General features: G+C 49.6%; 1 protein-coding gene across 1 annotated transcript; it reads left to right on the top strand.

Moving 5' to 3' along the window:
* The first annotated feature begins 2,277 nt into the window (after positions 1-2,277).
* Positions 2,278-25,555, top strand: LOC311581827 (uncharacterized protein). The gene is made up of 11 exons (XM_084754347.1): positions 2,278-2,465; positions 3,659-3,746; positions 6,685-6,835; positions 14,526-14,702; positions 17,109-17,299; positions 18,147-18,150; positions 18,872-19,118; positions 21,095-21,182; positions 22,315-22,465; positions 23,333-23,509; positions 24,564-25,555. The coding sequence occupies exons 1-11, from the start codon at positions 2,354-2,356 to the stop codon at positions 24,759-24,761; spliced, it is 1,584 nt and encodes a 527-aa protein (XP_084610473.1). The 5' UTR covers positions 2,278-2,353; the 3' UTR covers positions 24,762-25,555.
* Positions 25,556-25,678: the final 123 nt, after the last annotated feature.

The raw sequence follows: 25,678 nt of genomic DNA, 5'->3' as shown, positions 1-25,678 counted from the left end.
TGGCAAAAACACTGATGGCTTTTTTTTTTAAAAGATTTATTTTATTTATTGCGTATGAGTGCTTTATCTGCAGAAGAGGGTATCAGATTACATTATAGATGGTTGTGAGCCACCATGTGGTTGCTGGGAATTGAACTCAGGACCTCTGGAAGAGCAAGTGGTGCTCTTAACCACTGAGCCATCTCTCCAGGTTTGGCAGCCCCGGACTGCTTATGTCTCCTACAATCGCCTGAATTCTCCTTGCTTCCGTAGCCGTTTAGTAACCTCACGCCCTGGTCATGCCCTCTCACAGGTTTGGTGGAATCCATGCAGAGCCTGCACTGTGGACAGTAGATGCTCAGCTAACCTGGGGCGAGGGACTCAAGTGTGAGCCAGCAACGTCTGGACCAATGGCTAATGTAGTGGCTGGGACAGGGGCCCAGACACTGCTGGCTTAGCTTCTGTTTGCCTTTTGTGCTTGGGCTCACACGGTTACTCATGCTCAGCCCAAGCCTCCTCCAGCCCACTGCCCCGCCTCCACCTACCGCTGCAAGCACACTGTCCACACTCAGAACCTGTGGTGGTTGGAAGAGGAATGGCTCCTAGAGACTTCGTGTGTGTGAATGCTTGGTCCATAGGGAGTGAATGGCACTGTTAGGAGGCGTGGCCTTGTGTGGGGGTGGAGTGGGGTGGGGTGGGCTTTGAGGTCTTCTTCTTATAGGCTCAAGTCTGGGCCAGTGTGTCATGAATCTCCTGCTGCTGCCTGCAGGTGGAGATGTAGAGCTCTCAGCTCCTCCTCCAGCACCGTGTCTGTCTGCACGACGCCATGTTTCCCGCCATGATGGAAATGAGCTAAACTTCTGAAACGGTAAGCCAGCCCCAATGAAATGTTCTCCTTTATAAGAGTTGCAGTGGTCATGGTGTCTCTTCGCATCAATAGGAACCCTAACTAAGACAGAGCCGTTAGCAGAGACTCTGTTTCTGACAAACACAGACAAGGCTGCTGACCCCATCGAAGCACCACAGTTTAAGTAGTAAGCATCTAGGCCACCCAGCATTTCCGTGGCTTCTGCATTAGTTGTTTTTCTTGCTGATGTGGCACAAAAGAGGCAGAGCTTTCCGTTCCACTTGAAGGTGGAGAAAGCATGGCTGCGTGAGCATGCGCATGCGCGTGAGGCAGCTGCCCACCATTGCTTCTACAGGAAACAGAAGTGAACCCTAGTCCTAGGCTTGTTCGCCTCTGTTATCGGAGCTTGCCTTTAGGGCGGACCTTCCCACCTCAATTAACCCAACTGAGAAACGCCCTCCCAGGCACACCCAGAAGTTTGTTTCCATGGTGATTATAGATCCTGTCCGACTGACAATATTAACCATCAGTTTCTTATTAAACAGTAGAGAACTCCAAATGGGGGAAAGGCCAAGGGACAGAGAGCACAGTAGAGTGAGCTCCAGGAACCAGATTCTGCCCCTACCCTAGAGAAAACAGTGGGAGACTGAAAACCCAGGCTCCAGGTGGCTTAGGTTTACACTCTTGGGAGAGCAAGCCAGGGGGTACACAGTGACTGAGACCAGCTTTCCCTGGGAATAGTATTAAGAGGTGGAGCCTTTGGGGGAAGGAATTAAATCTGGGGACTCTATTTCTCAGGAAAGGGGTCTGTATTTTCTTTCCACTATGTGTGGGCACAGCAAGGAGTCGCCCACCTTAAAGAGAGCTAGCCGGTCACTAGACATGGAATCTGCAGGAGCCTTGAACTTGGACTAACAGAACATTCCTGTTCAAAATTGCATCTAAGGCATTTCTCTATCACTCTCCACAGAGGGCTAAGATGTCTGAGGAATGGAGAACCTAGCGCTCCCAGGTGCAGGAAGGCTAACCTTGTCAAATTCTAGGGAGTGACAGCAGGGACCACAGCATGCTGAACACAGCACCTTTGCTGCTTGCTAGAATCCGTACCTTTGGCTTGTAGGCCTAGGAGGAACCTGCTGGAGGTAGACTTTCTATGTCTATCAAGGAATACCTTAATTTTCCCATCTGGGAAATGGGGACGATTGCTAATTCTAACACACTAGGTAGGACGGGTATACCTTTGAAGACATTTTGCTGTCAAATAAAGCAACCACAAGAGGACTAGGAGCCAGGCCGCTTTGTGCCTCTTCTACCCTCTCAGGGGAGGCCAGCCAACTCATCTGGCTCCGTTCTGTGCCAGTTGCTTGGACTCAGGTCCGCGGCCCCCACAGAAAGAAGAGCTAGGCTACGGGATCCGCCCAGCGGAGGCGTGGTCAAGCGAGTCTTAGCAGCGATCCCAGACACCTAGTCAGTCTAGGTCGGTTCAGAGTGTGACCAGTTACAGAACTAGTTCCCGCGGCCTCTGCCATGGTCCCTGAGCTCTACCTGGATCTGCTGTCGCAGCCCTGTCGCGCCATTTATATCTTCGCCAAGAAGAACGGCATCCCGTTCCAGATGCATACGGTGGACTTGCGCAAGGGTGGGCAGGGCCGAGAGATCCGGGAGGCAAGGCGAGCTTAGGGAACCCCTCTCGGGGCTGGCCCCTTCCTAGTCCTTTTCTGGTTTAGTGACCAACTGAGAAAAGAGCCGCTAGGGAGATCCATGGTTCAGGACACTCCCACAAACTCTGCTGTCCCGGGAAATAGACACACAGGACCTGCTGAAACCGAATTGCGTGCAGACCTGGCAATAGAAATGGGCGGGGCGGGGGGGGGGGAACAGTTTGGGCCTAACTACAGGGACCTCGAGGAGAGTCGGGGCAGGGAAAGAGCTAGGAGAGCAAATGTGGACAATGTACCCCTCTCTTTTCCCTCCAGTATTGAGATTGGCAGTGTCACGTGCCCCATTGCAGGTCCCTGTCTTTTCAACAGGCTCTCTCCGCCACCTTGGTCTGTCAGAGTCCCGTTAGCCTTTCCTTTTCCTACCTTCCTGTTTCAGTTTCCTTCTGTGTTCTCTGGCTCTTTTGTTTGTGTTGGGGTGGGAGGCTGCGAAGTGGGGCACAGATGCCAGAAATTCAGAGGCTCCTCCCTCATGGCTGCTGAAGGAACCTGGCGCCCTGGCAAAACAGGGTTGGAGGCCTAAGGAAGGTGTCACTCCCATCTGGCCTCACTGTCTCTGTCTGAAACATCACCTCTTCACTGTCACTTCTGGGGACAGTGCACTTAACCCCTACAGGTCCTGCCTCTGCAGAATATGGCGTAGGCAGGTGGTGGGGGTGGGGTGGGGGACTGACTGAGGGGGATGTTGAAGTTGGCTGTCAAAAATTAGGGTTCCGAGGGAGACAGGTGTCCACCAGGAAAAGGGAAAACGAGACCCACTCCATCTGATCCAGAACAGAGCATTCTGGGACAGGAAGACCTTCTTAGAAACTTTTCCGGACTGCAGGAAGAAAACCAACCCAGGCCAGTTCAGGCAGAGACCAGGCTTGCGGGGGACACTGGGGCACTTTTGAGGGCTGCCAGTTCCACGAGGACTCGTCAAAGAAAGTAAAGTCTATTTTGTATCAAGGGCACTGGGCAGCCCCCTCTCCCCTCACAAGCAACCCCGCTTGCGCTCCCCCCACGTAGGGAGTAGCCAGGTCCCAAGAAGAACCATGAATTTAGTGTTCATCCTGGGACCTTGGCCCAGGCCCAGTGCTTTACTCCCATCGCCCTGATGCTGGCCTATCTGCAGGTGAGCACCTCAGCGCTGCGTTTGCCCAGGTGAACCCCATGAGGATGGTACCAGCCATGAAGGATAATGGCTTCACCTTGACTGAGAGGTAACCGGGCCGCGGGGCTTTTGCCAAGCGCTACTGGAAACCAGCCTGTTCTATGTTATAAGCTAGGAAGCTGGTGCTTTGGGGGGAGGGGTGGCATGGCTCAGGGGTTCAGAGTGCTTGCTGCTCTTGCCAAGGATCTGGGCTCTAGCTCTGTGCCCACATACACTCATATAGACACACACACACACACATAAACGAACTAGGAACCTAAACTCGGAATCGATGCTTCTCAGCCTCCCTAACACTGCAACCTTTGAATACAGCTCCTCATCTTGTGGGGACCCCTAACCGTAAATTTTTTTTTTTTTTTTTGGTTTTTTGAGACAGGGTTTCTCTGTGTAGCCTTGGCTGTCCTGGACTCGCTCTGCAGACCAGGCTGGCCTCGAACTCACAGCGATCCGCCTGCCTCTGCCTCCCAAGTGCTGGGATTAAAGGCGTGCGCCACCACGCCCGGCTGTAAAATTATTTTTGTTGCTACTTCATAGCTGTAACTTTGCTACTGTAATGAATTGTAATGTAAAAGTCTGCTATTTCCAGAGGTTTTAGTCGACCCCTGTCAAAGGGTAATTCTAACTCCAAAGCGGTTGGGACCAACAAATTGAGAAGCTCTGCCCTAGAGGCAGAGGGCTACTCTGCCCCATATCCCACTGAGTTGGGGCTGGAACCCAGGACCCTGCCTATCCAAGTTTATTGAGTTGTTTTTTGTTTTTTGTTTTTTTTTGAAAATAATACATCTACTAGATTTCTATACCAGGCTGTGGTTGGTGTTTTTGTTTTTTTGTTTCTTTAAGACAGAGTTTCTCTGTGTAGTCTTGGCTGTCCTGGACTTGCTTTGTAGACTAGACTGGCCTCGAACTCACAGCGATCCTCCTGCCTCTGCCTCCCAAGTGCTGCAATTAAAGGAATGCAACACCACTGCCCGGCCAGGCTGTGGTTGTTGATTAAGATAACCCTGGGGCAGGGAAGGTGGGCAGCTTCTCTCACCATGGCCACCGCCTCTAACCCCCCACTGGCCTCAAGATGGTGAAATGTCCCTCTGTTGGGTCTGGGGGTCACGCAACCAATGAGGACGGAGCACCACCAAAGTCTAGTAAACCAGAACGCAACGTTGTTCACCAGGAGGAAGCTTCTAGCTGGCTAGCGTTTCAGTCCAGATTCGGGAGTTTGGAACTGCACCCTGATGAACGGGAGGAGGCTCTTTTTAAAGTGAAAAATCTATGAGTCGACCTCCTTGAGTACCGGGCTCGCTCAGGGTGTGAGCTTCCGGAGAACAAGGAGGGAACCACATGAGGCAGGGTACGTGTGGCACATGGGAACAGAGGCCGTGTGTTTGCTGAGTGCAGGAACGCTTTGAAATGGCAGCTGTGCCAGGGTAAGATCAGGAAGAGAGGTGTTGCACCAGAGCTTCTAATAGTGGACCCCGCTCCCCCCTCCGCCCCCAGCAGATGAGACGGCATGGAGATGCTCAGGGATCTTCACCTCCTCAGAGAAGCCAACCCTTTTTTCTCAGGTCTGCCTCTTTTGTCACATGAGTCACCTGTCCCATAGCAAGGGGGTTGTTTAGAGTATGCGCTCTCAAGCTCATCTATGATGTCTCATGATGGGAGTAATCCAATCTTCCTTCCTGTTGCTCCTGTTATCCTGAGTCCCTCTAGTTTGCAGAGTTGCACCTTAACAGGTACCAGCCAGGGGCAGCTTGCAATCTCCGCATGTCCCCTCTGCATGTCATCCTCACCCTGGGGAAGTCTGTGGAGCTTAAGAGCCTGCAACCTTCCTCAGCTATGGCTTAGACACTTAGCTACAGCACAAAGAGTTTGTCCTACACAGAAAACTGGGCTGTGGGTGTAGGCCTCTGTCTGCTTTAGACAAGGCCTTACTAGGCAGCTTAGTCTGGTAAGCTTCTGCCTGCCTGCCTGCCTGCTTCCTGCCTGCCTGCTGCCTGCTGCCTGCTTTCTGCCTGCCTACCTGCTTGCCTGCCTCCCTCCCAGCCTGCCTGCCTGCCTGCCTGCTTGCCTCTTCCTCTTGGATGCTGTGATTTTTTTTTTCGAGACAGGGTTTCTCTGTGTAGACTTGGCTGTCCTAGACTCGCTTTGTAGACCAGGCTGGCCTTGAACTCGTGATCTGCCTGCCTCTGCCTCCCGAGTGCTGGGATTAAAGGCGTGCACCACCACGCCCGGCTGGGTGCTGTGATTTTATGTTGTCTGACAAAACTTTTCCTGGAAGACACTATACACATGTCTGTTCACCCCAGACAGGGAACTCAAGACAGACCAAAGGATGGATAGCACCAAAGTTGAACTTGGTTAGCCAGTGCGTTTTACTGTCTCAAAGAACAAAGAGACGTACGTGAGAAAGCCCCTTTGGAACCACCAGGTTATCTGAGTGCCAAAGGATGAGCGTGGGTGTAGACTGAAAAACTAAAAACAAAAAAACAAAGCCAAGCTTCCTCGAAGCCCAGCTCGGATGCCCCTCCCCCAGGAAGCTGTCTGGCCCTATACTGGAGCACTCAGCAGTTGGCCTTGTACTCAGTGTCTGGTGGTAGGATAGCCCTGGGTATTGACCTCAGAAAGAGAAGACCCAAGCCTGACACTGAGAGCTGTGTGCTCCTGCCGGCAAGCCTCTTCCCTTTTCTAAGCCTACTTCCCATGTCCTGAAAAAGAGGCTCAGACTGACAAATTGTCAGAAAGATCAGAAAAGGTAGTGGCTGCGGAGATGGCTCAGCTGGTTGAGAGGACTGGCTGCCCTTCCAGAGAGAGGTCCTGAGTTCAGTCCCAGCAAACCATATGACTGCTAACAACTGTCTATAATGCGATCTGATGCCGTCTCAGGCATATATGCAGACATAAATAAATAAGTATTTTTTAAAAAGGGAAAAGAGAAGGGTTTAGAAGGTTCTAGGCATTGTGTTAACCCAGGGGTCTTGACTACCTGCTTACAGTGTGGCCATCCTGCTCTACCTGACACACAAATACAAGGTTCCTGACCACTGGTACCCCCAAGATCTGCAGGCCCGTGCTCGTGTGGATGAGTACCTGGCGTGGCAGCATACAAAGCTTCGAAGAAGCTGCCTCCGGGCCCTGTGGCATAAGGTGAGACTGGAAATGTGGGGGAGGGGAGGAGGTGAAGATGTCACCCCAAAGAGACTCAAGCCACAGCAAGTTATTTTGGTATTTTTCAGTGTTGCCTTTAATTTAACTAATCCTAATGGGCACAGATTGTTGTTCAAAACAGTGTTTATTTGACACATGTAGCCTTTATTTGTAGAAATACTATTTGTTTGTTTTTGTAGAGGTGCATTTCTCAGCCGAAGTTTACCATCTATTCATGTACTTTGGCCATCTTCTATTCAAAATATTTTAATATGTTTGTGACTGTTACTTAATTTATTAATTGTGTGTAGATCCAGGGCATCTTGTGCGAATGAAAACCAGAGGACAGCTTTGGGAAATCAGGTTTCACCTTCCATCTTGGAGAGGCCGAATAACTTTTGTTTCTGCCGCTGTCCTGTGGACTCTGGGGCTATCTGACCTCTGACCATATATCTCAGGACACTCTCCTGTTTCTGCCCCCTACGCCCCTCATCTCACTGTAGGAAAGCTGCTGGGATTACATCACACCTGGCTTCTTATATGGGTTCTAGGGGTTGAAGGGAGGTGGTCAGGTCTGTCAGGCTTGTCCAGCTAGAGCTTTCACCGTCAGGGTCATCTTCTGGGTCTTATTACCATCACTTAAATGTCCTCATCAGCTTGGCTGGTTGACATACCATAGTGGCAGAGCACTTATGTAACAAGCACAGTGTCCCAGGTTCAAGTCTCAGCACCGTGTGTCTGTGTGTGTGTGTGTGTGTGTATTTTCAGCTCACTTCAGCACCCAGGCCCTCTGTGGGTCTATTTCTACTGGTTGTTTTTTCTGGTCTTGATTATGGTTCAATTTCCCTTCTGCCTCACGTCCTTCATAGGTTATTATTCTATGCCATATATTGCATGCCAGTACGGCTAAAAATAATACAGAGGAATATTTTTCAATTTTTAAAAAAGATTTATTTATTTATGTATACTGTAGTCTGCCTGCATGTATGCCTATACACCAGAAGAGGGCACCAGATCTCTTTATAGATGGTTGCGAGCCATCATGTGGTTGCTGGGAACTGAACTCAGGACCTCTGTGCGCTTAACCTCTGGGCCAACGCTCCAGCCACAGAGGAATCTTTTTTAAAAAGCCAAAGAACATTTCTATCTTGGAGGTAGGATTCAGCCACCAACTCACTCCAGCAGGTCTTTGGGATCTAAGCATAGAAAGTGGACTGGCGATTGTCAGGGTTGAAAAGGAGTGAGGAGGAAGACGTCCTTACAACGGCTCAGACAGCGTCAAGTTCTCCTTTTCAGCTTTAGTGTTCTCCACGGTCTTAGCTGTGACTTCACTGGTTCTTTGATTGTGTCTAGGTTATTGCTATACTCATTTAATAATCCTTTTTTTTTTTGAGACATGCATCTTTCATTTTTAGAAATTCCATGTGTTTACCCACAAAATCTGAAGCCCTTTCGGAGAGCATCCTCAACAGATACCTTAGTGAGAGTTCTAACAGGAGCCTGGGGAGGAAAGTTAGGTCTCCCTGCTAAGAATGGGGAGTTAGTGTGTAATGGACCCAAGATGGGGGTGGAGGGTAGTGACAATTACACGGCAACGTGAGTGTATTGAGCTTTGTACACTAACTGGCTTACTTTGAAAAACATGCTGTGAAACATGGAGTTGCCGATGTTCAAAGTCAAACAAATTGGAGTTTGCAGAGGCTGTGAAGACGGAGGCTTCATGAGCTGGTATAGTGGCAGAAGCCTGGCACTGAGGCAGGAGGATGGGTGTGAGCTTGAGGTCAGTCTGTGCCCCGGACAATTTCTTCCTCCTCCTCCTCCTCCTCTTTCTTCTTCTTCTTCATCGTCTCCTCTTCCCTCTTCCTCTCCCCTCCCCCCTTTTCATACGTCACTTTCCTTATTCGTGTTCTCACCATGAGCTATAGTATCCTCAGGGCTTAGCTTCTAGAGACGAGTTTTTACTCTGAACTCTATGTAGCCCAGGCTACCCAAAAAAAATGTGACCCATAATCAAGAGCAGAAAAGCAAGAGCCCAGGAAACCACTTGCTTCCAGGTCCTGGGATTGTGGGTGCCTAACATCTACATTATCATCTCTCGTAAGTGGTCACTTTTGATTCCCAGCAGGAGTGACAGGAAGCCAGCGTTGATTGCTGTCATACCAGTCACCCTATGGCCCCTGCGGTTTTGTTTTTTTGTTTTTTTGTGTTTTTTGTTGTTGTTGTTGTTTTCAGGCTTTAAAGCAATCTCTTTGCTTTAGTCATCCAAGCCTGAGAGGCAGTCCTGGCTTCCCTCTCAGCCTCACGGGCTAAAGGGGAGACTTCTGAGCTCTACACAGGAAGTAGACGCACATTTGGCGTTGTTTGCAACCCGGGATGTTACGATGGTTGATTTCAGTTGTCAACCTGATGGGATCTACAGTCACCAGAGAGGGGAACATCTGGAAACATCTGGGATGGATTATCTTGATTAGGCTCATTGAGTTGAAAAGATTTCCCATTGTGGGCAGCACTGTTTCCTGGCCTGGGGTTGTATTCAAAAACAAAAACAAAAACAATAAAAACAAAAAGAAGGAAGGAAGGAAAGAGAGAGAGACAGACAGACAGACAGACAGACAGATAGACAGACAGAGGAGCCTGAATCGATGCACTGGCTGCTCTTCCAGAGGCCCCAAGTTAGATTCCCAGCGCCCACATGACAGCTGCAGTTCCAAAGAGTCTGACTTCTTCTTGTAGCCTGTGTGGGCATTACACATGCATGGTGCACAGACATACATGCAACAAAACACCCACGCACATAAAAGATAAATAACATCTCAAAAAAAAAAAAAGGTAAGGGTCAGGAGAGAGGATGTTTGCCGAACACATTCATCACTCTTGGCGTGGACGCAGTGTGGCTGGCTCCCTCAGGCTCCTGCTGCCATGGCTTTCCCACCGTGACAGCTTTACCCTGGTACTACTGCGAGCCCTGCTCCCTTAGGTTGCTTTATTAGAGTGCTCTATCCCAGGCCCAGGAAGACTCAGATGGATGACGGATGCCGTTTAGCTGCCTGTGGCTTTGGCTATTTAGTGACTTGCTGTTAAGAGACCTGGACCAGTTGTTCTCCAGTGGCAGGGCTCTCAGTGGGAGATAGCCAGGAGATGAGAAGGCAAAGAAGATAGAAAGGAAAACTGGGATCACCAGGTCCCACATAAACTATGTTTGATGTAAAACAAGCTTATTAAGGACAGCATTAGCTGGGTACGGTGGCTCACACCTGTAATCCCAGCACGCAGGGAGGCAGAGGCAGGTGGATCTCTGTGAGTTCGAGGTCAGCATGGCCTACAAAGCAAGTCCAGGACAGTCAAGGCTACACAGAGGAACCCTGTCTCAACTGTGCCCCCCACCAAAAGGACATCTTATATATTATTTCCAGGGGAGAAACAGAATGGAAGAAGCAGAAACTATCACGCCATGGGATGACGTCAGCAGGAGGCTAACTAAGCGGTGTTGCACAAAGGGAACACAGGCTGTCTCAATAGCATGACAGACTGAGCACAGGGCGGCCTTGGGACTGATAACTCCAGTCTATTTATGGAAAAAAGCCAAGTTCCCAGAAACTGAATCTTTAACTCCTTTCAGTTCTTATCCACAGCCCCAAACTGACCTTGCCAGGTCTGCTCCTTGGCAAGAACACAAAACAAGTTTCCTTTTGTCTCTTCATCAGGGCCCTTGAGAAAGGCCTGGATGGGCTGGTCCAGCTCTCAACTGTCGTGACACGTATAGTCAAGCTTTTGTGTCTGGCGTTGCATGAAATGCTTCAGCAAAGCCTTTTCTATGTTCGGGTCAATTCGTAGAGGCTAAGTTCTGAGACTGTTTGAACCCTGAAGAAATGTTGTCTCTCTGGAAAGTCAGCCCTTGGTGCTACGTGAGAGCTTGCAGCTGCACAGATCTTGGTCCCTAAGATACGCCTGGCAAAAATTCTTACTTTTGATTTGTGTGGATTGTCTGTACTCACGGGCGGCAGGGGCAAGATAACTTCAGTAGTTGGAACCTTTCCCAGCCCCAGTTAACCTTGTGTAATGTTTGACTAAAGTAACTGCAGTGAGCCAGCTCGGGGTCAGTCTTTCCAAGAAGGCTGAACCTCTCTGCTCCTTTGGACAGTGAAAGCTTTACCATCTTGGTGCTGAGCTTCCCTCTCTACTGTAGCACCTAGGACCAGCATCATCAATACTCTACCATTAAAATTTGGAATTGTTTGAAATTAGGCACCATGGAGGCTAGCAAAAAACCCCTATGCCAGCAGTACTGTCTCTAAGCTGGGAATACTCTCCTTACAGACCCATGGCCCAGTTGGAGATACATTCAAAAGATGATTTTTTAGCTAAGCTCACTGATGGTGTATGCCTATAATCCCAGCACTTGGGAGGTGGAGTCAGAAAAATTGTAAATTGGATATAGCCTGGGCTTTAGTATGGCCCTCTCTGAGAAAGAGAGGAGAGGAGACAGAGTCTTAGGACAATTACTAAAGATGCCAAAAACTGGGCATCAGAAGCTAAAAAGAAAAGTTATTTTTTCTGGTGGTAAAAGAGAACTCTGGTTTGGAGCTGGGTGTGGTGGTGCACACCTGACCAAGCTTTTGGGGTGGAGGGTAGAGACTGAGGCAAACACAAGCTGAACCCCTCTGCTCCTTTGGACAGTGAAAGCTTACCATCTTGGTGCTGAGCTTCCCTCTCTACTGCAGCACCTGGGACCAGCATCAACAATACTCTACCATTAAAATTTGGAATTGTTTGACATTAGACACCATGGAGGCTAGCAAAAAAACCCTATGCCAGCAGTACGGTCTCTAAGCTGGGAATACTGTTCAGGGGTCAAGCTCAGCTATATACATGGCTTGGGCTATACCAGGCTCTGTCTCCAAATAAAAACAAAGCCTCCTTTCTGAGACAGGGTCTGTCACTGAACCTACAGCTTACTCATCCTTTTCTTATGTTGATGGTGAGGATCTAAAGTGAGGTTCTAGAGCTTGCCAGCTGAACAGTCTCCCCAGACCCTGTCTTTTTGTTTGTTTTTGTTTTTTGAGACAGGGTCTCTCTGTGTAGCCTTAGCTGTCCTGGACTCTCTTTGTAAACGAGGCTGGCCTCGAACTCACAGAGATCCACCTGCTTTTGCCTCCCGAGTGCTAGTATTAAAGGTGTGAGCCACCACGCTTGGCTTTTTTTTTTTTTCTTGATGATAGCCATCTGATGGGTGAGACGGCATCTCGAGGCAGCCTTCCTTTTATTTCCCTGATGGCTAAGGCTGTTGAACAGTTTGGGTTTTCTCTTTTCCTCTTTTTTTTTTTTTTAAAGATTTATTTATTTATTATGTATACAATGTTCTGCCTGTATGTGTGCCCACCCTCTAGAAGAGGGCACCAGATCTCATTACAGATGGTTGTGAGCCACCATCTGGTTGCTGGGAATTGAACTCAGGACCTCTGGAAGAGCAGACAGTGCTCTTAACCGCTGAGCTATCTCTCCAGCTCCTCTCCCCCCCTCCCTTTTTTTCGAGACAGGGTTTCTCTGTGTAGCCTTGGCTGTCCTGGACTCACTTTGTAGACCAGGCTGGCCTCGAACTCACAGCGATCTGCCCACCTCTGCCTCCCGAGTGCTGGGATTAAAGGCGTGTGCCACCACACCCGGCTTCCCCCCCCCTTTTTTATTGAGAATTTTATACATGCATGAGATGTGTTTTGAGCAACTCCATGCTCATTTCTTCCTCTCCAGTTCCTCCTCTGTCCACCCCCAACTTTTTCTCCCAAGTTCATGTGCTTTTCTCCCTGTCTCTCTCCCTGTCTCTCTCTGTCTCTCTGTCCCCCTCTCTCTGTCTGTCTCTCTGTCTCTCTCTCTCTCTCTGTTTCTCTCTCTCTCTTTCTCTGTATCTCTCTCTGTATCTCTCTCTCTCTCTGTCTCTCTCTCTCTGAGTGCTGCCTGCATGTGCACAGATATGGAATCATCTACGGGATCTGCTTCTCAAGTGTGTATTGTCCATTTGTAGCATTTCTTTGGAGGACTGAACACTCGGTTCATTTGCCAGTTTATTGATTTGGTTTTTCTGTGTTTAATTGCTGCAGTTCTTTTTTTTTGTTTGTTTTGTTTTTGTTTTTCGAGACAGGGTCTCTCTGTGTAGCCTTGGCTGTCCTGGACTCGCTTTGTAGACCAGGCTGGCCTCGAACTCACAGCGATCTGCCTGCCTCTGCCTCCCGAGTGCTGGGATTAAAGGCGTGCGCCACCACGCCCGGCTGCTGCAGTTCTTTACATGATTTTAGAATCTAGATGTTAGCTCTCTGCCTGGTGCATAGCTGACAAGGATGGTCTCTCTTCTCTAGTGACCATCTTCTTTGCCTCACAGAAGCTTGTGCCTTCCTGTGATCCCACTCGTCATGTTCTAGATTATTCTTACGCTGCTAGAGCCTTTAGCAAGTCCTTGTCTGTGCCCGTATCTTCAAGTGTTTCACCTATGATTCCTTCTTCTCCTCTTTCAGTTCCAGTGTCTTAGATTAATGTCTCTGATCCATTTTGAATTTGGTTTTGTTTTGTTTTATATGTCTTTTTTTTTTTAAGTTGGTTTTTCGAGGCAGGGTTTCCCTGGGTAGCCCTGGCTATCCTGCGACTAGCTTTGTAGACCAGGCTGGCCTTGAACTCACAGAGATCCACCAGCCTCTGCCTCCTGAGTGCTGGACCACAGGTGTGCGCTACCACGCCCAGCTTGAATTTGTTTTTGGAAGGGTAAAAGGTACGGATCTAGTTTCATTCTTTTACACATGGGTATCTACTCTTCTCAGTGCTGTTTGTTGAGGTGTCTTTTTCTTCTATTTATTTTTTTTAGCCCTTTCATTAAGAATTCAGAGGCTTTAGCTGTGTAAGTTTATTTCTGGGTCCTCTATTTTATTACATTGGAGAAAAGACTGCCTTTGTGCCGGTACCATGCTGCTTTTGTTACTGTAGCTTTGTAGGTTAGTTTGAGACCAGGTACTGTTGATTCCTTCAGCATTGCTCTTCTGCTAGGATTGCTTTCGTTAAGGGACTCTTGTGCTTCCGTATGATCTTTTGTTTACCTTGTCCCTTGGTTGTAAGAAAAGGCTGTCTGAGTGACTGGCCTGCATTACTCATGCTGTTAAAGTATATGATAGTTGCGAGACAAAGTAATCGCTTTATTCTCAGCAATGGGGGGACACATGGTTTCCAACCTAACTTCTTTCCTCAAACAAATTAGATCTATTGATTTTTTAGGTCCCCATTTAAGTCATTAATAAAAACAAAAAACAAACAAACAAACAAAATCATTCTTTCTGAGGCCTGGCCATGCAGAGATGGTGAAAGCAGGACTATTTTTAAAAAATATTTTATTTAACTTTAATCTATATACATTGGTGTGAGGGTGTCAGATCTTGGAGTTACAGACAGTTGTGAGTTGCCGTGTGGGTGCTGGGAATTGAACCCGGGTCCTTCGGAAGAACAGGCAGTGCTCTTAACCACTGAGCCACCTCTCCAGCCCCCAGCAGGACTATTTAATTTGTAAACAAAAATGCTACTTGGGAATTTCCCCGTAGGTCTGGGCAGGCCACAAAGGAAGAGGCGTGGAAACTAAAAAGTTGGGAGATGTGACTTCCCACCCCCAAAGGCTCAGCTGGGCTCCCATTTCTTATTTTGTCTGTCTACCTACCAGGTGATGTTCCCCGTTTTCCTTGGTGAGCAATTGCCTTCGGAGATGCTGACAGCCACGCTGGCAGAGTTGGATGCTAACCTGCGGGTGCTGGAGGACCACTTCCTCCAGGACAAGGCCTTCCTTGTTGGGTCCCACATCTCCCTGGCTGACTTGGTAGCCATCACAGAGCTGATGCACGTGAGTGCCCTAAGAAGCATGGGCCCATAATATACAGGGAGTTCTGGCTAGCTCCAGAAGGCACATTTTTGCTGTCCTCACTAGTTGTGTATCTATGTGTGTATATGGAGACGCGGTCCAGATTTATGGCCCTCCTTGCCTTCATTGGTTGTTCTCGTTGGCTTTTCTGCTGCTGTGATAGGACACTAACCCAAACACAACTTGCATTGGAAAGGGTTCGTTTGGCCTACAAGTTACATTCCATCATGGAAGGAAGCCAGAGCAGTTTCTCAAGGCAGGAGCTTGAAAGCAGAAATCGCGGAGGAATGTTGTTTACTGGCTTGTGTCCCGTGGTTTGCTGAACCATCTTACTTATACAACACAGGCCCAGCACCCCAAGATGGCACCGTGCCCTGTGCACTGGCCCTCCTACTTTAATCAGCAGTTAAGAAAACACCCCCCACAGACATGTCCACAGGCCAATCTGATAGGGACTGTTCCTCAGAGGCAATTTTCTCTTCCTAGGTGTATTTAAGCTTGTGTGAAGTTGGAAAAAAAAACTAACCAACACGGTGCTCTCCTCCTTGTCAGCCAGACACACAAGCACATCACTGTTAAACCACAATCTTTCACTTCTTTGTCTCCAAGATTTCATGTTAGTATTGCAAAGCACGGTACAATTTTAAATGTCTCTGAGCCCTTTAAAAAGCTCCAATGGGGGCTGGAGCGATGGCTCCGTGGTTAAGAGCACTGCCTGCTCTTCCAAAGGACCCGGGTTCAATTCCCAGCTCCCACATGGCAGATCACAACTGTCTGTAACGCCAAGATCTGACACCCTCACACCAATGCACATAAGTTAAAATTAAATGAAATATTTTTAAAAAATAAATAAATAAAAATTAAAAGCCCCAATGATTTAAAAGTACAAGCTCTCTTTTAAAATCTGAAGTCTCTTAACTGTGGGATTCTGTAAATTCCAAAAACATAGGTTACATAATTTCTTGTTTCACAGACGAAGGACCAGGCCATGTGTCCAATCAGGTCAAAGAACAACCAAAGTTCTACAGCATAAAATGTTCAGTGTCTGGCATCCATGACTCACTCGCGATCTACTGGGTTGCCACTCACTGTTCTTGGAAGTTGCCCCATAGCCATGGCCTCTCCAGCATTCTGTTTCTACTAAAACTTGAGCCTGCACCTTAACCAGTGGCCTTTTCTGGAGTCATACAGTGCCGAGTCTCAGTTGCTCTCAGTGACCTACTTCATGACTTCAAAGCCAGTACCACTATTGTTATTGCACATTATTATTGTTTTGTTTTTTTTGTTTCAAGACAGGGTTTCTCTGTGTAGCCTTGACTGTCCTGGACTCACTTTGTAGACCAGGCTGGCCTTGAACTCACAGCGATCCACCTGCCTCTGCCTTCCAAGTGTTGGGATTAAAGGCGTGCGCCACCACGCCTGGCCTTGCACATTATTATTATTACACATTCTTTGCCAAATTCTGCTGCCAGATTGAGTGGACAGCCTCACCTACTCCACTACTAGACCACAGCGTCTATGTATGGACCCCTGAGGAAAGTACTTCCCAGATATAATTTCCTAGTGATGCTGGTCTTATAAACTACAGCTGAGTTTCCAGTCCTAGGTAACCGGCATCCATTGTCCCAGTGAGGCATAGAATGCCTCACCTCCACACACTGTCAGTGTGATATCACACTAGTGGCCCTGGCCGAGTCTCTGAGGAGCTCGAAAACTTCCCTTTGGAGCTTTACAAGCCAGGTCTCCATCATCCGCATTCCTTTCAACATGTGCGCGTCTTTCAAGCAAGCATGGAACAACTCACTAATCTCTGTTGATCCAATGACTTTTCAGGCCCAAAGTTCCAAACGCTTTCCCAGCCCTCCCTCCCAAGACAGCAATGGTCAGGGCCGTTACAGCAACCCTCCGCTTCGGGCACTAGTTTTCATTCTGGTTTGCTTTTCTGTTGCTGTGATAAATATCGTGATGAAAACCACTTGCGGGGGTGGTGGGTGGAAATAATTCATTTCAGTTTATAGGTATCTATACTCCATCATCAGGGGACGCCAGGGTAGAGCTCAAGGCAGGAACTTGGAGACAGGAACTGAAGCAGAGACATCAGTGGAAGAACCCTGCTTCTCCTGGATTGCTCCCAGGCTCACATTCAGCTGTCTTTCTTACATAGTCCAAGCCCACCTTCCTAGGGGCAGCGCCACCCACAGTGGACTCGGACCTCTCACATCAGCGAACACTCAGAAAAAAAGAATGCTATGCAGACATCCCTATCAGCCAATCTGTTGTTGGCAGTTCTTCAGGAAAGTTCTCTTCTTTCGATGTGTTTAGTTAGCAACCAAAATTAGCCACAAATGCACTCACCCCCACCCCCGTTCTATTCCCTTCTTGACCTAGCCTGTAGGTGGTGGCTGCCCAGTCTTTGAAGGGCATCCCAGGCTGGCTGCGTGGTACCAGCGAGTGGAGGCAGCAGTGGGGAAGGACCTCTTCCGGGAGGCCCATGAGGTCATCCTGAAGGTGAAGGACTCTCCACGTGTCGACCCCATCCTAAAGCAGAAGCTGATGCCCAGAGTGCTGGCCATGATCCAGTGAGTTCAGAAGCTTCCCGCCTGCACCAGCCATGGCAGCTCACAAAGCATTTGCCTTACACTAGGTACGCATCCTAGCCTCGCCTCACCGCAAAATGGCTCCATCTTCACCTTTTGTCCCCGGATAACCCTGCATGACCATAGCCTTTCATTTTGAGTTTGGGTAATAAACTAGGCTTGATTTGAGCCTTAGCTTCTCGGTGTTGTTTATTTAACCTTCTTCCTCTATTCTGGCTTTGGGGATCATTTCCCGTCTGGTTGCTAGGCATGGTAGCTCATGCATGTGAGAATTCCAGGCCAGCCTGGGCTACATAAGGAGATCCATGCCGGTCTGGGTTACGGTGCGAGAATGTATCCAGCAACAAAACCAAACAGCAACAAAAACGGAGCAAGCTAAATCACAAACACCTTTCAGACGTCTGGCTCTTGGAGAATGGGATGGGCAGAGGCCTCTGCAGCAGGCATGGAAATCCACCTTGTGGCTGGGCCAGCCTCTCCGGTGTGGCGTCATTAACCCTTCCTGACCTACAGAATTGGTCAAGAGGAGTAAATACCCATAGCAGCTCTCCTGGTCCAAGGTCACGCTCAAAGTCTTGGGTACAAGCTGTAATCAGGGGAATGAAGGGCTCAGATTGTGTTCCGGGATAATATTTAGCTGTTTGAGGTGGGGGTGGGGTGGACCAGAAGGCAGCTGGGGTGGGAGCTGAGAGCCCGGATGTTGCTGGAGTTGAGGGTTGGGGGTAGAGGGTAGGCAAAGATGACTTGTGGACAACTGTTAAGCACCAAAGCGGGGGGGGGGGGGGGGGGTGGAGAAATGGAGAAGGGGCCTCACACCCTCTCAATCTAGAAAGGTCAGCTCTCACTTTGGCAAAAGGCCACTAAACGGGGGTGGGGGGTGGGGCTAGGTCTTAAAGAGAAACATCAGGGACCAGGAAGACAAAGCTATTCTCAAGTTTCCCAACGACCTATTGTCCTGCCAAGGCATTTGTTTTGTTTTTTTGAGTTTGTCATTTGGGGAATTGAAGGAGACGGGCAGCCCTCTTGGGAAATGATGCCATATAGGGTCTTAGGTGTCCCTGACTGCCACTGAAGGCTTTTTGTACTGGGTAAATAAATTTTACCCAATCCCAGGCATGGCGGCAATCTTCCCTCCCGCGCCTTCTAGAAGAGGATTAGCTGAGGTGAAATAAATAAGAATGGGATGGCCAGGTCATCCCCTCACGGGGTGTGGGCTTAGCCTTTGCACACTTGGCCAAATATTATCCTGATCAGTTCCTGGGCCCAAGGAACTAGTTGGGGATGCAGCAGCACTTTCCTTTTCTGTACAAGACTCTCTGAAGCCACTCCTCACAGCCCTCTTCACTGGGGGGGGGGGGGGGGGGGGGGGAACAGCACAGCTTTCTGCCTCTAAATTCACCAATGGGAATACCCTTTTTTTAAAAATTAGTGTGCTCTGCTCCTCAGTTAGCTGAAGCACAGAGGTACACGAAGCAGGTTGACCTGTCGCTGATTGGCTCAAAGTTCTCATGAGCATCCAATGGGAGGAAAGATTGTGATCGGGCACTGATCTAGGCTTGGAAGCACTGTGAGTCAGGGACCCAGCCGTTCCTGCTTGCCGTTGCAGCTGCTCCTATCTCCGTCCTCCGAGGCAGTTCCTCGTCGGCCAGTTTCTGCAGTGTGCCAGCGGCTACTTCCTCAGCCTCCGTCATGGCCCTGGAGCTCTACCTGGACCTGATGTCCCAGCCCTGTCGTGCGGTCTACATCTTCGCCAAGATGAACCGCATTCCCTTCCAGCTGCGTACCATAGAGTTGCTTAAAGGTGGGCCCAGTTGGCGGGCTAGGAAGTCTGCAGCCTTGTATATGACGACCGGCCCCCCCCCCCCCCCCCCCCCCCCGCCGCCGCAGGGATCAGGTCAGGTGTGCAAACAGGAGAGGAAATGCCAGCTTCTCCTGTGAGGAAGCGGTTGTATCAGTTTTCAGCTCTGAATTTTAAAGAACCTTTGCCTAGTGAATAACATCCTTCTGAACACTAGATGTAAAGCTCTCTCTCTCCTCTCTCTCTCTCTCTCTCTCTCTCTCTCTCTCTCTCTCTCTCTCTCTCTCTCTCTCTCTCTCTCCCCCCTCCCCCTCCCTCCCATTCCCTCTCCCTCTTCCCTCCACCCCTCCCCCGTGTGTGTGTGTGTGTGTGTGTGTGTGTGTGTGTGTGTGTGTGTGTTTTATACTGGGGACCGAACCAATATCTCTGTCATGTATGCCACCGCTGAGCTAGACTCCCAAACCATCTTTCTACTTGTCATTTTTTTAAAAAGATTTATTTATTTATTATGTATACAGTGCTCTGCTTACACATACAACTGCAGGACAGAAGAGGGCATCAGATCAGATCACATTATAGACGGTTGTGAGCCACCATGTGGTTGCTGGGAATTGAACTCAGGTCCTCTGGAAGAGCAGTCAGTGCTCTTAACCTCTGAGCCATCTCTCCAACCCCTCTACTTGTCATTTTTGTTTGTTTTTGTTTTTGTTTTTGTTTTGAGACAGGGTTTCTCTGCCTAGTCTTGGCTGTCCTAGACTTGCTTTGTAGACCAGGCTGGCCTTGAACTCACGGCAATCCGCCTGCCTCTTGAGACAGTGTTGCTGTGCTGCCCAGGTGTTGCGCTGCCTCTTATCACAGTCAAGCACAGAGCTGGTGGTCCTGACTGAGTTTCCCAAGTAGCTGGAATTACAGGCTTGCCCAGCTCACTTCACAACCTACCTCCCCTTCTAGAAGTTTACTCTGTGGAAGTTTTCAGCCATCTAGAGAGCTCTATGAAAGGACAGTGGGAGAGGCCAGCACGCTCACTTGAGCTGGAATGTTGTTGCTCTGGTTAGCCTGAAGGAAAAAACAAACAAACAAACAAACAAACAAACAAAAAAAAACAGTAAAACCAGCCACTGATGCCAATTTCAGCGGCCTTAGAGCTACAACTGGACACAGGCACAGGAGGCAAACAGAGAATCTAGAACTTCCTATTCAGCAGAGTCCCCTCCCCCTTGGCTGTCTTTGGTTCTTCCAACCTAGGCCGCAGGAAAGGGGCTGCACATAGGCAGTTAGTGGATGGACAATGGACAAAGGGCTGGGGTCCATTCAGTGGAAGGAAAGAGAGGTCCACACAGGATCCGGAACCTGGCTTCACCACACGCCCTCTGACTCCACTAAACGCTGACTGGGCGCCGTCAGATCTGGCTTAGGCACGGGGTTTGGGAAAGAGGCAATGAGTTGGGTCCCGGAAGCCTAGCTGAGGCTTCGCACAGAAAAGGAGGCTGTGTTGAGCCGCTGGAGACCAAGTGGCCAAATGGGACGCCTGTTCCTGGCCAGAGGCGTGTTGAGCTGAGAATGGAGAATAAAGATGGCTGGAACTCTGGGTGGGTGGGTGGGGGTGTCCCGGGTGGGGGTGTCCCCGGGTCCCCTAGTCTGGCCAGAACCCACCGAGTTCTTCCCTGGGATAGAAACAAGAATCAGGTCCCAGGAATGAGACTGGGTGTCTGCATTAGGATGCCTGTGAGCCATCGATGCAGGGAACCACCCCGTTCACAGACTCTGTTTGACCCAGGCTTCGCAGCGGTGAAGGCAGATGGGCTTGTGTAAGACGAATTGTCTGCGATCCACTGGCCAGCCTGGTGGCCTCAGCTCTCCAGACTTCCTCTTCACTGAGGCTTCTTGTGGAGAACTGGTACCTAAGTATAGAGAAGGAGGCAGGGAGCCCTTAAGGAGCTTCCGAATCCTAGCTCCTGCCTTCTCTGGTCTCTCTGCAGGCCAGCACTACACTGATGACTTTGCCCAGGTGAATCCTCTGAGGAAGGTGCCAGCTCTGAAGGATGGAGACTTCGTCTTGGCAGAGAGGTAACGGGCTCCTGGCTCACGACCAAGCTGTGTGTGGAGCAGGCCACCTGTGTGGGTCTGCTGCCAACAACTTGGATTGCAGCTTCTGTGTCCGCCCCCCCAGGGTAGGTGGTTGGCGGAAACCCAAACAAGTACCTGGGGTTGTGATGGGGCTTTTGAAGATACGGTGTGCCCTTTTACGGATGAGGAAACTGAGGCTGGGGGATGGAGGAGCCCAGTCGGCTTCCAGGCCCCGCCCCTGCTAGCCCAGCCCTCAGGAGGAAGGGGCAGTGCCAAAGAGTGAGCGGCTACACTGGGCCCTGCAAGTACCACATCTACCACAGATCCTGGGGTGGGCTGAGCCACTCCTCTTGAAGCCAAAGGATCACCCATGAAGCTTAGCTGTCATCTGCTGAGCACCCATCGGCACCAGGTCACCGTCTCTCCTTGGAGCCTGAGCAGAACAGAATCTGGGTCCTCATGGGACTCATATTTTGGAGGTGGTGGTGGTGGGGGGTGGAGTGATGGTAACATGGCAGGTGGAAAGTGTAGTGGAGAAGAGACAGGTTGGAGATGTGGTTTCAAGCAAGAGGTACGACGGAAGCCTGCTGTGGAAGGAGGAAAGCGAGTGGGAACTCCCAGCACTGATGGACCAGGTCCGCAGACAGTCTGAAGAGCTGAGGCCAGCACTGCTGGTGTGAAGGAAGTGGGATGAGTCGTGGGGATAGGGAAAGGCTTTGCCTTTTCCTGTAGGCAGGAAGAGCCTCGGGAAGAGAGTCTAAGCAGAGGAGAGCTCCCATTTCCCGTGTTTGAAAGGGTTCCCAGGCTGGGTAAGAAATCCATGTGGAAATCCAGGTACAAGGCAGCCTGATCCTGGACTAAGGCGTGACCAGGGTAGCCAGGCCGTGGTGGCGCACACCTTTAATCCCAGCACTCAGGAGATAGAGGCAGGAGCATCTCTGTTGAGTTCAAGGCCAGCCTGGCCTACAAAGGGAGTCCAGGCCAGCCAAGGCTACACAGAGAAACCCTGTCTTGAAAAACAAAAAACAAGCACAAAAAAAAAAAAAAGAAAGAAAGAAAGAAAGAAAGAAAGAAAAGAAAAAGGAAAAAAGAATGACCAGGGTATATTCTCCTTCTCTCTGCATCTTTCCAGTGTGGCCATCTTGCTGTATTTGAGTAGGAAATACAAGGCCCCTGACCACTGGTACCCTCAGGAGCTACAGGCCCGAGCTCGTGTAGATGAATATCTGTCTTGGCAGCACACAACCCTGCGGAGTTGTTGCACCAGGGCCATGTGGCAGAAGGTGAGCTGTGGGGACAAAGGCAGGGTTACCTCCCAGGGTGCATCAGAGATGGTGCTCCCCGTTCAAAAGAAAACTTCTTGGGTCAATGATAAGCCTCAGCCTGTGTAAAGGCACTTGTCAGCAAGCCTGATAATCTAAGTTCAATTCCTGTGGTCCATATAGTGGACGGAGAGAACCGATTCTGCAAGTTGTCTTCTGACCTCCACAAGGATGCTGTGGTGAGAGAGGACGTACATGCATGAGAGCATGTGTGTACTTGTTCACACGAATAATTAAATAAATAGATAAATAAATACAATTTTAATTAAAAGTTGTTTCAGCCAGCTGGGTGGAGCACAGCTTTAATCCCAGCACTTGGGAGGCAGAGGTAGGCACATCTCTGTGAGTTCGAGGCCAGCCTGGTCTACATAGTGAGTCCGGGACAGCCAAGGCTACACAGAGAACCCTTGTCTCAAAAAACAAAACAAAACAACAACAACAACAAATTCTGTTTCAACTTTTCAACTTGGGGGATCTTAGAATTCCAGCACAGAATGTCAGCTTTTCATACTGGTATCTCTCCTGGGTACTGGCTTTAGCTCAGTAATTCCTTCAACAGTGCATCAGCTACTATCTTTCTCTTGAGAAGTCCCACATACAGCGAAAGGGGATCCAGGGCGGGGATAGGATGGTAGCCACTACACTGGGGAGGGTTTTGTGTTGAGGTCTTGGTCTTAAGGGCAATGGAGAGCCACGGGAATGGCTTTCTACAGGAGGAAAAGGGCAAGGAAAGATCTTAAGAGCTGAGACGGATGGATAAGAGTGGGACAAAAGGAAAGATGAATGTTGGAGCAGAGCCAAATCTTTTCTCTCTGCTGGTCCTACCAGATGATGTTCCCCGTGTTCCTGGGACAGCCGGTACCTCCCGAGATGTTGGCATCCACTTTGGCTGAGCTGGATGGGTGCCTGCAGATGCTGGAGGACAAATTCCTGCGGGACCAGGCCTTCCTTACAGGGTCCCATATCTCTGTGGCTGACTTGATGGCCATCACAGAGCTGATGCACGTGAGTGCTGGGGAGTGGGGTGGTCTGCTGAATGCTGGAGGGCCTGGGGAGGATAATTTTATTGTTTAGGATGCACATTCTGGGGCTGGAGAGATGGCTCACTGGTTAGGAGCACTGTCTGCTCTTTCAAAGGACCCTGGTTCAATTCCCAGCATCTACATGGCAGCTCACAACTGCCTGTAACTCCAAGATCTGACACCCTCACACCAATGCACATAAATTAAAATTAAATAAAATATTAAAAAACAAAAAGAATGCATATTCTGCCTGTAGGGCCCTGGGTGAGTCACTTCTCCCTTAGAGCCTTAGTCTTCCTATATAAAGTGAATTTTACAAGGTCTTATTAGCATATATTAATTGCTCATAATGGGGTTCATCGTGACACTTTCATTTATGTGCATAATGTATTTTGATCATACTCACCCTTCTCCCGTCTCTTGTCCCCCTCCTTTGATCGGTCGCTTTCCCACTAGCTTCCAGTCTGCTACCGTGTGTGTGTGTGTGTGTGTGTGTGTGTGTGTGTGTGTGTGTTTTCCAGAGAAGTCCGTTAGGGTTGCTCACTGTAGGATAGGTGAGGATTTGTTTACAGGAGCGTGGGCACCTTACCAAGTGGCCACTGACATCCCTCTCCCAACAGCCATTATCCTCAGAGAGGGGTGAGACCGCAAGTGCCCTTCCCGCTCCATGACAGGACGCGAATGGGCTCAACAATAGGCAAATACTATGCCACTCCATGCCTGGAAGTCGGTGATGCACCTGACTCCCTTTTCTTTCCTTTAGGCGTCTATATTCTTGTCACTTCTTCCCCAGTATTTCCTAAGCATTGGGAGGGATGACAAAAAAAAAAAAAAAAAGGTGCCTGTTTTATGACCGAGCTTTTAACAGTTACTTATTCTTAGCATCGTAAATGCTTTCTATGGGGTCATTGAGAGGCACCTTCCACATGGTAGAGGAGGGACAACGCAGGGGTGAATACTGATGCAGCCCCCCCATCCCACCCCCTCCCCCTCCCACCCCCCACTTAGCCCCTCCTCCTGGCTCCTTGTCCCCACAGCCTGTCAGTGCTGGCTGCAAAATCTTCGAGAGCCGGCCCAAACTGGCCGCGTGGCGTCAGCGTGTGGAAGCTGCGGTAGGGGAGAGCCTCTTCCAGGAGGCCCATGCGGTTGTTCTGAAGGCTAAAGATATGCCGCCTCTGATGGACGCGACCTTGAAGGAGAAGCTGAAGCTCTCGGTTCAGTGTTTGTTGCATTGAGGAACTAGCCGGAGCTGCAAAACCATCAAGAGATACGCTGGGTTGTGCGAGCGAAGGGACGAGGCTGTCTGTCTCTGTGACTGTCACTAGGACATCGGAGGCTCTGGTCCACACTTTCCTCTAGGCATCACCGCTGCTCCTTCTGTGTCCCCACCCTGCTTGTGCTGTTACATAAGCCCTGCTTGTGCTGTTACATAAGCTCTTATCCTACTTCTCCAGACAGCTGCAGGAAAACACTTGGGAAATACTTACCTGGCTACATTCCTCTTCTTGCGAAACCTTACAAACCATTGAACCTTGGCCCGCTTTCAAAGCCATAGCTTTCTGGCTCCTCTCCTGCCCTCCCATTGTCCCCGTGTTCTTCTTTGCCGTGTGTGTGTGTGTGTGTGTGTGTGTGTGTGTGTGTGTGTGAACATATGGCACCATGTAACCCCTCTGGGCTCCTGGACCCCATTGCTTCCCTTCCTCGGGTTTGGCAGGCAGGATCTATGACCCCTGGGTTGAGTACATGTCACATTTGGGCATTGACTAGTGAAAGGCTTTGTCCTCTGGGTCTTTCTCTTCCCTTTGGGGTGATGCTGCCTGCCACGGGTGGGACGCAGGACTGGTTCATGATGGTTCTTGCAGGGGTGGACATTTCTGGATATGTCCCGATGGCCCAAATTCTTGCTCTAAGCCTTCTAACCCTGGCTGCTGTCTTCTGCGTGTCCCTGGCTCCGATCTGTCGAGCTACTAGATCCTGTGCCATAGGACTTGGCTCATGTGTATTACCTAATAAATAGTTAACTGAACAAGAGTGATGGTTGAGTCTCTCTGTCCATTTGCTTCCCTCTCCGTTAGTACGCACACTTAGAATTGTGTGTAACTGGACAAATCCTTGTTGGGTGTGGTCCCTCCCCCCCCCCCCCCCCCCCCCA

The sequence above is a fragment of the Acomys minous genome (assembly GCF_964271855.1).
Source record: "Acomys minous genome assembly, chromosome: 13".
Classification (NCBI taxonomy): Eukaryota; Metazoa; Chordata; class Mammalia; order Rodentia; family Muridae; genus Acomys; species Acomys minous.
Note: the sequence above shows the minus strand (reverse complement) of the source record. Positions and strands in the feature narration are given on the sequence as shown.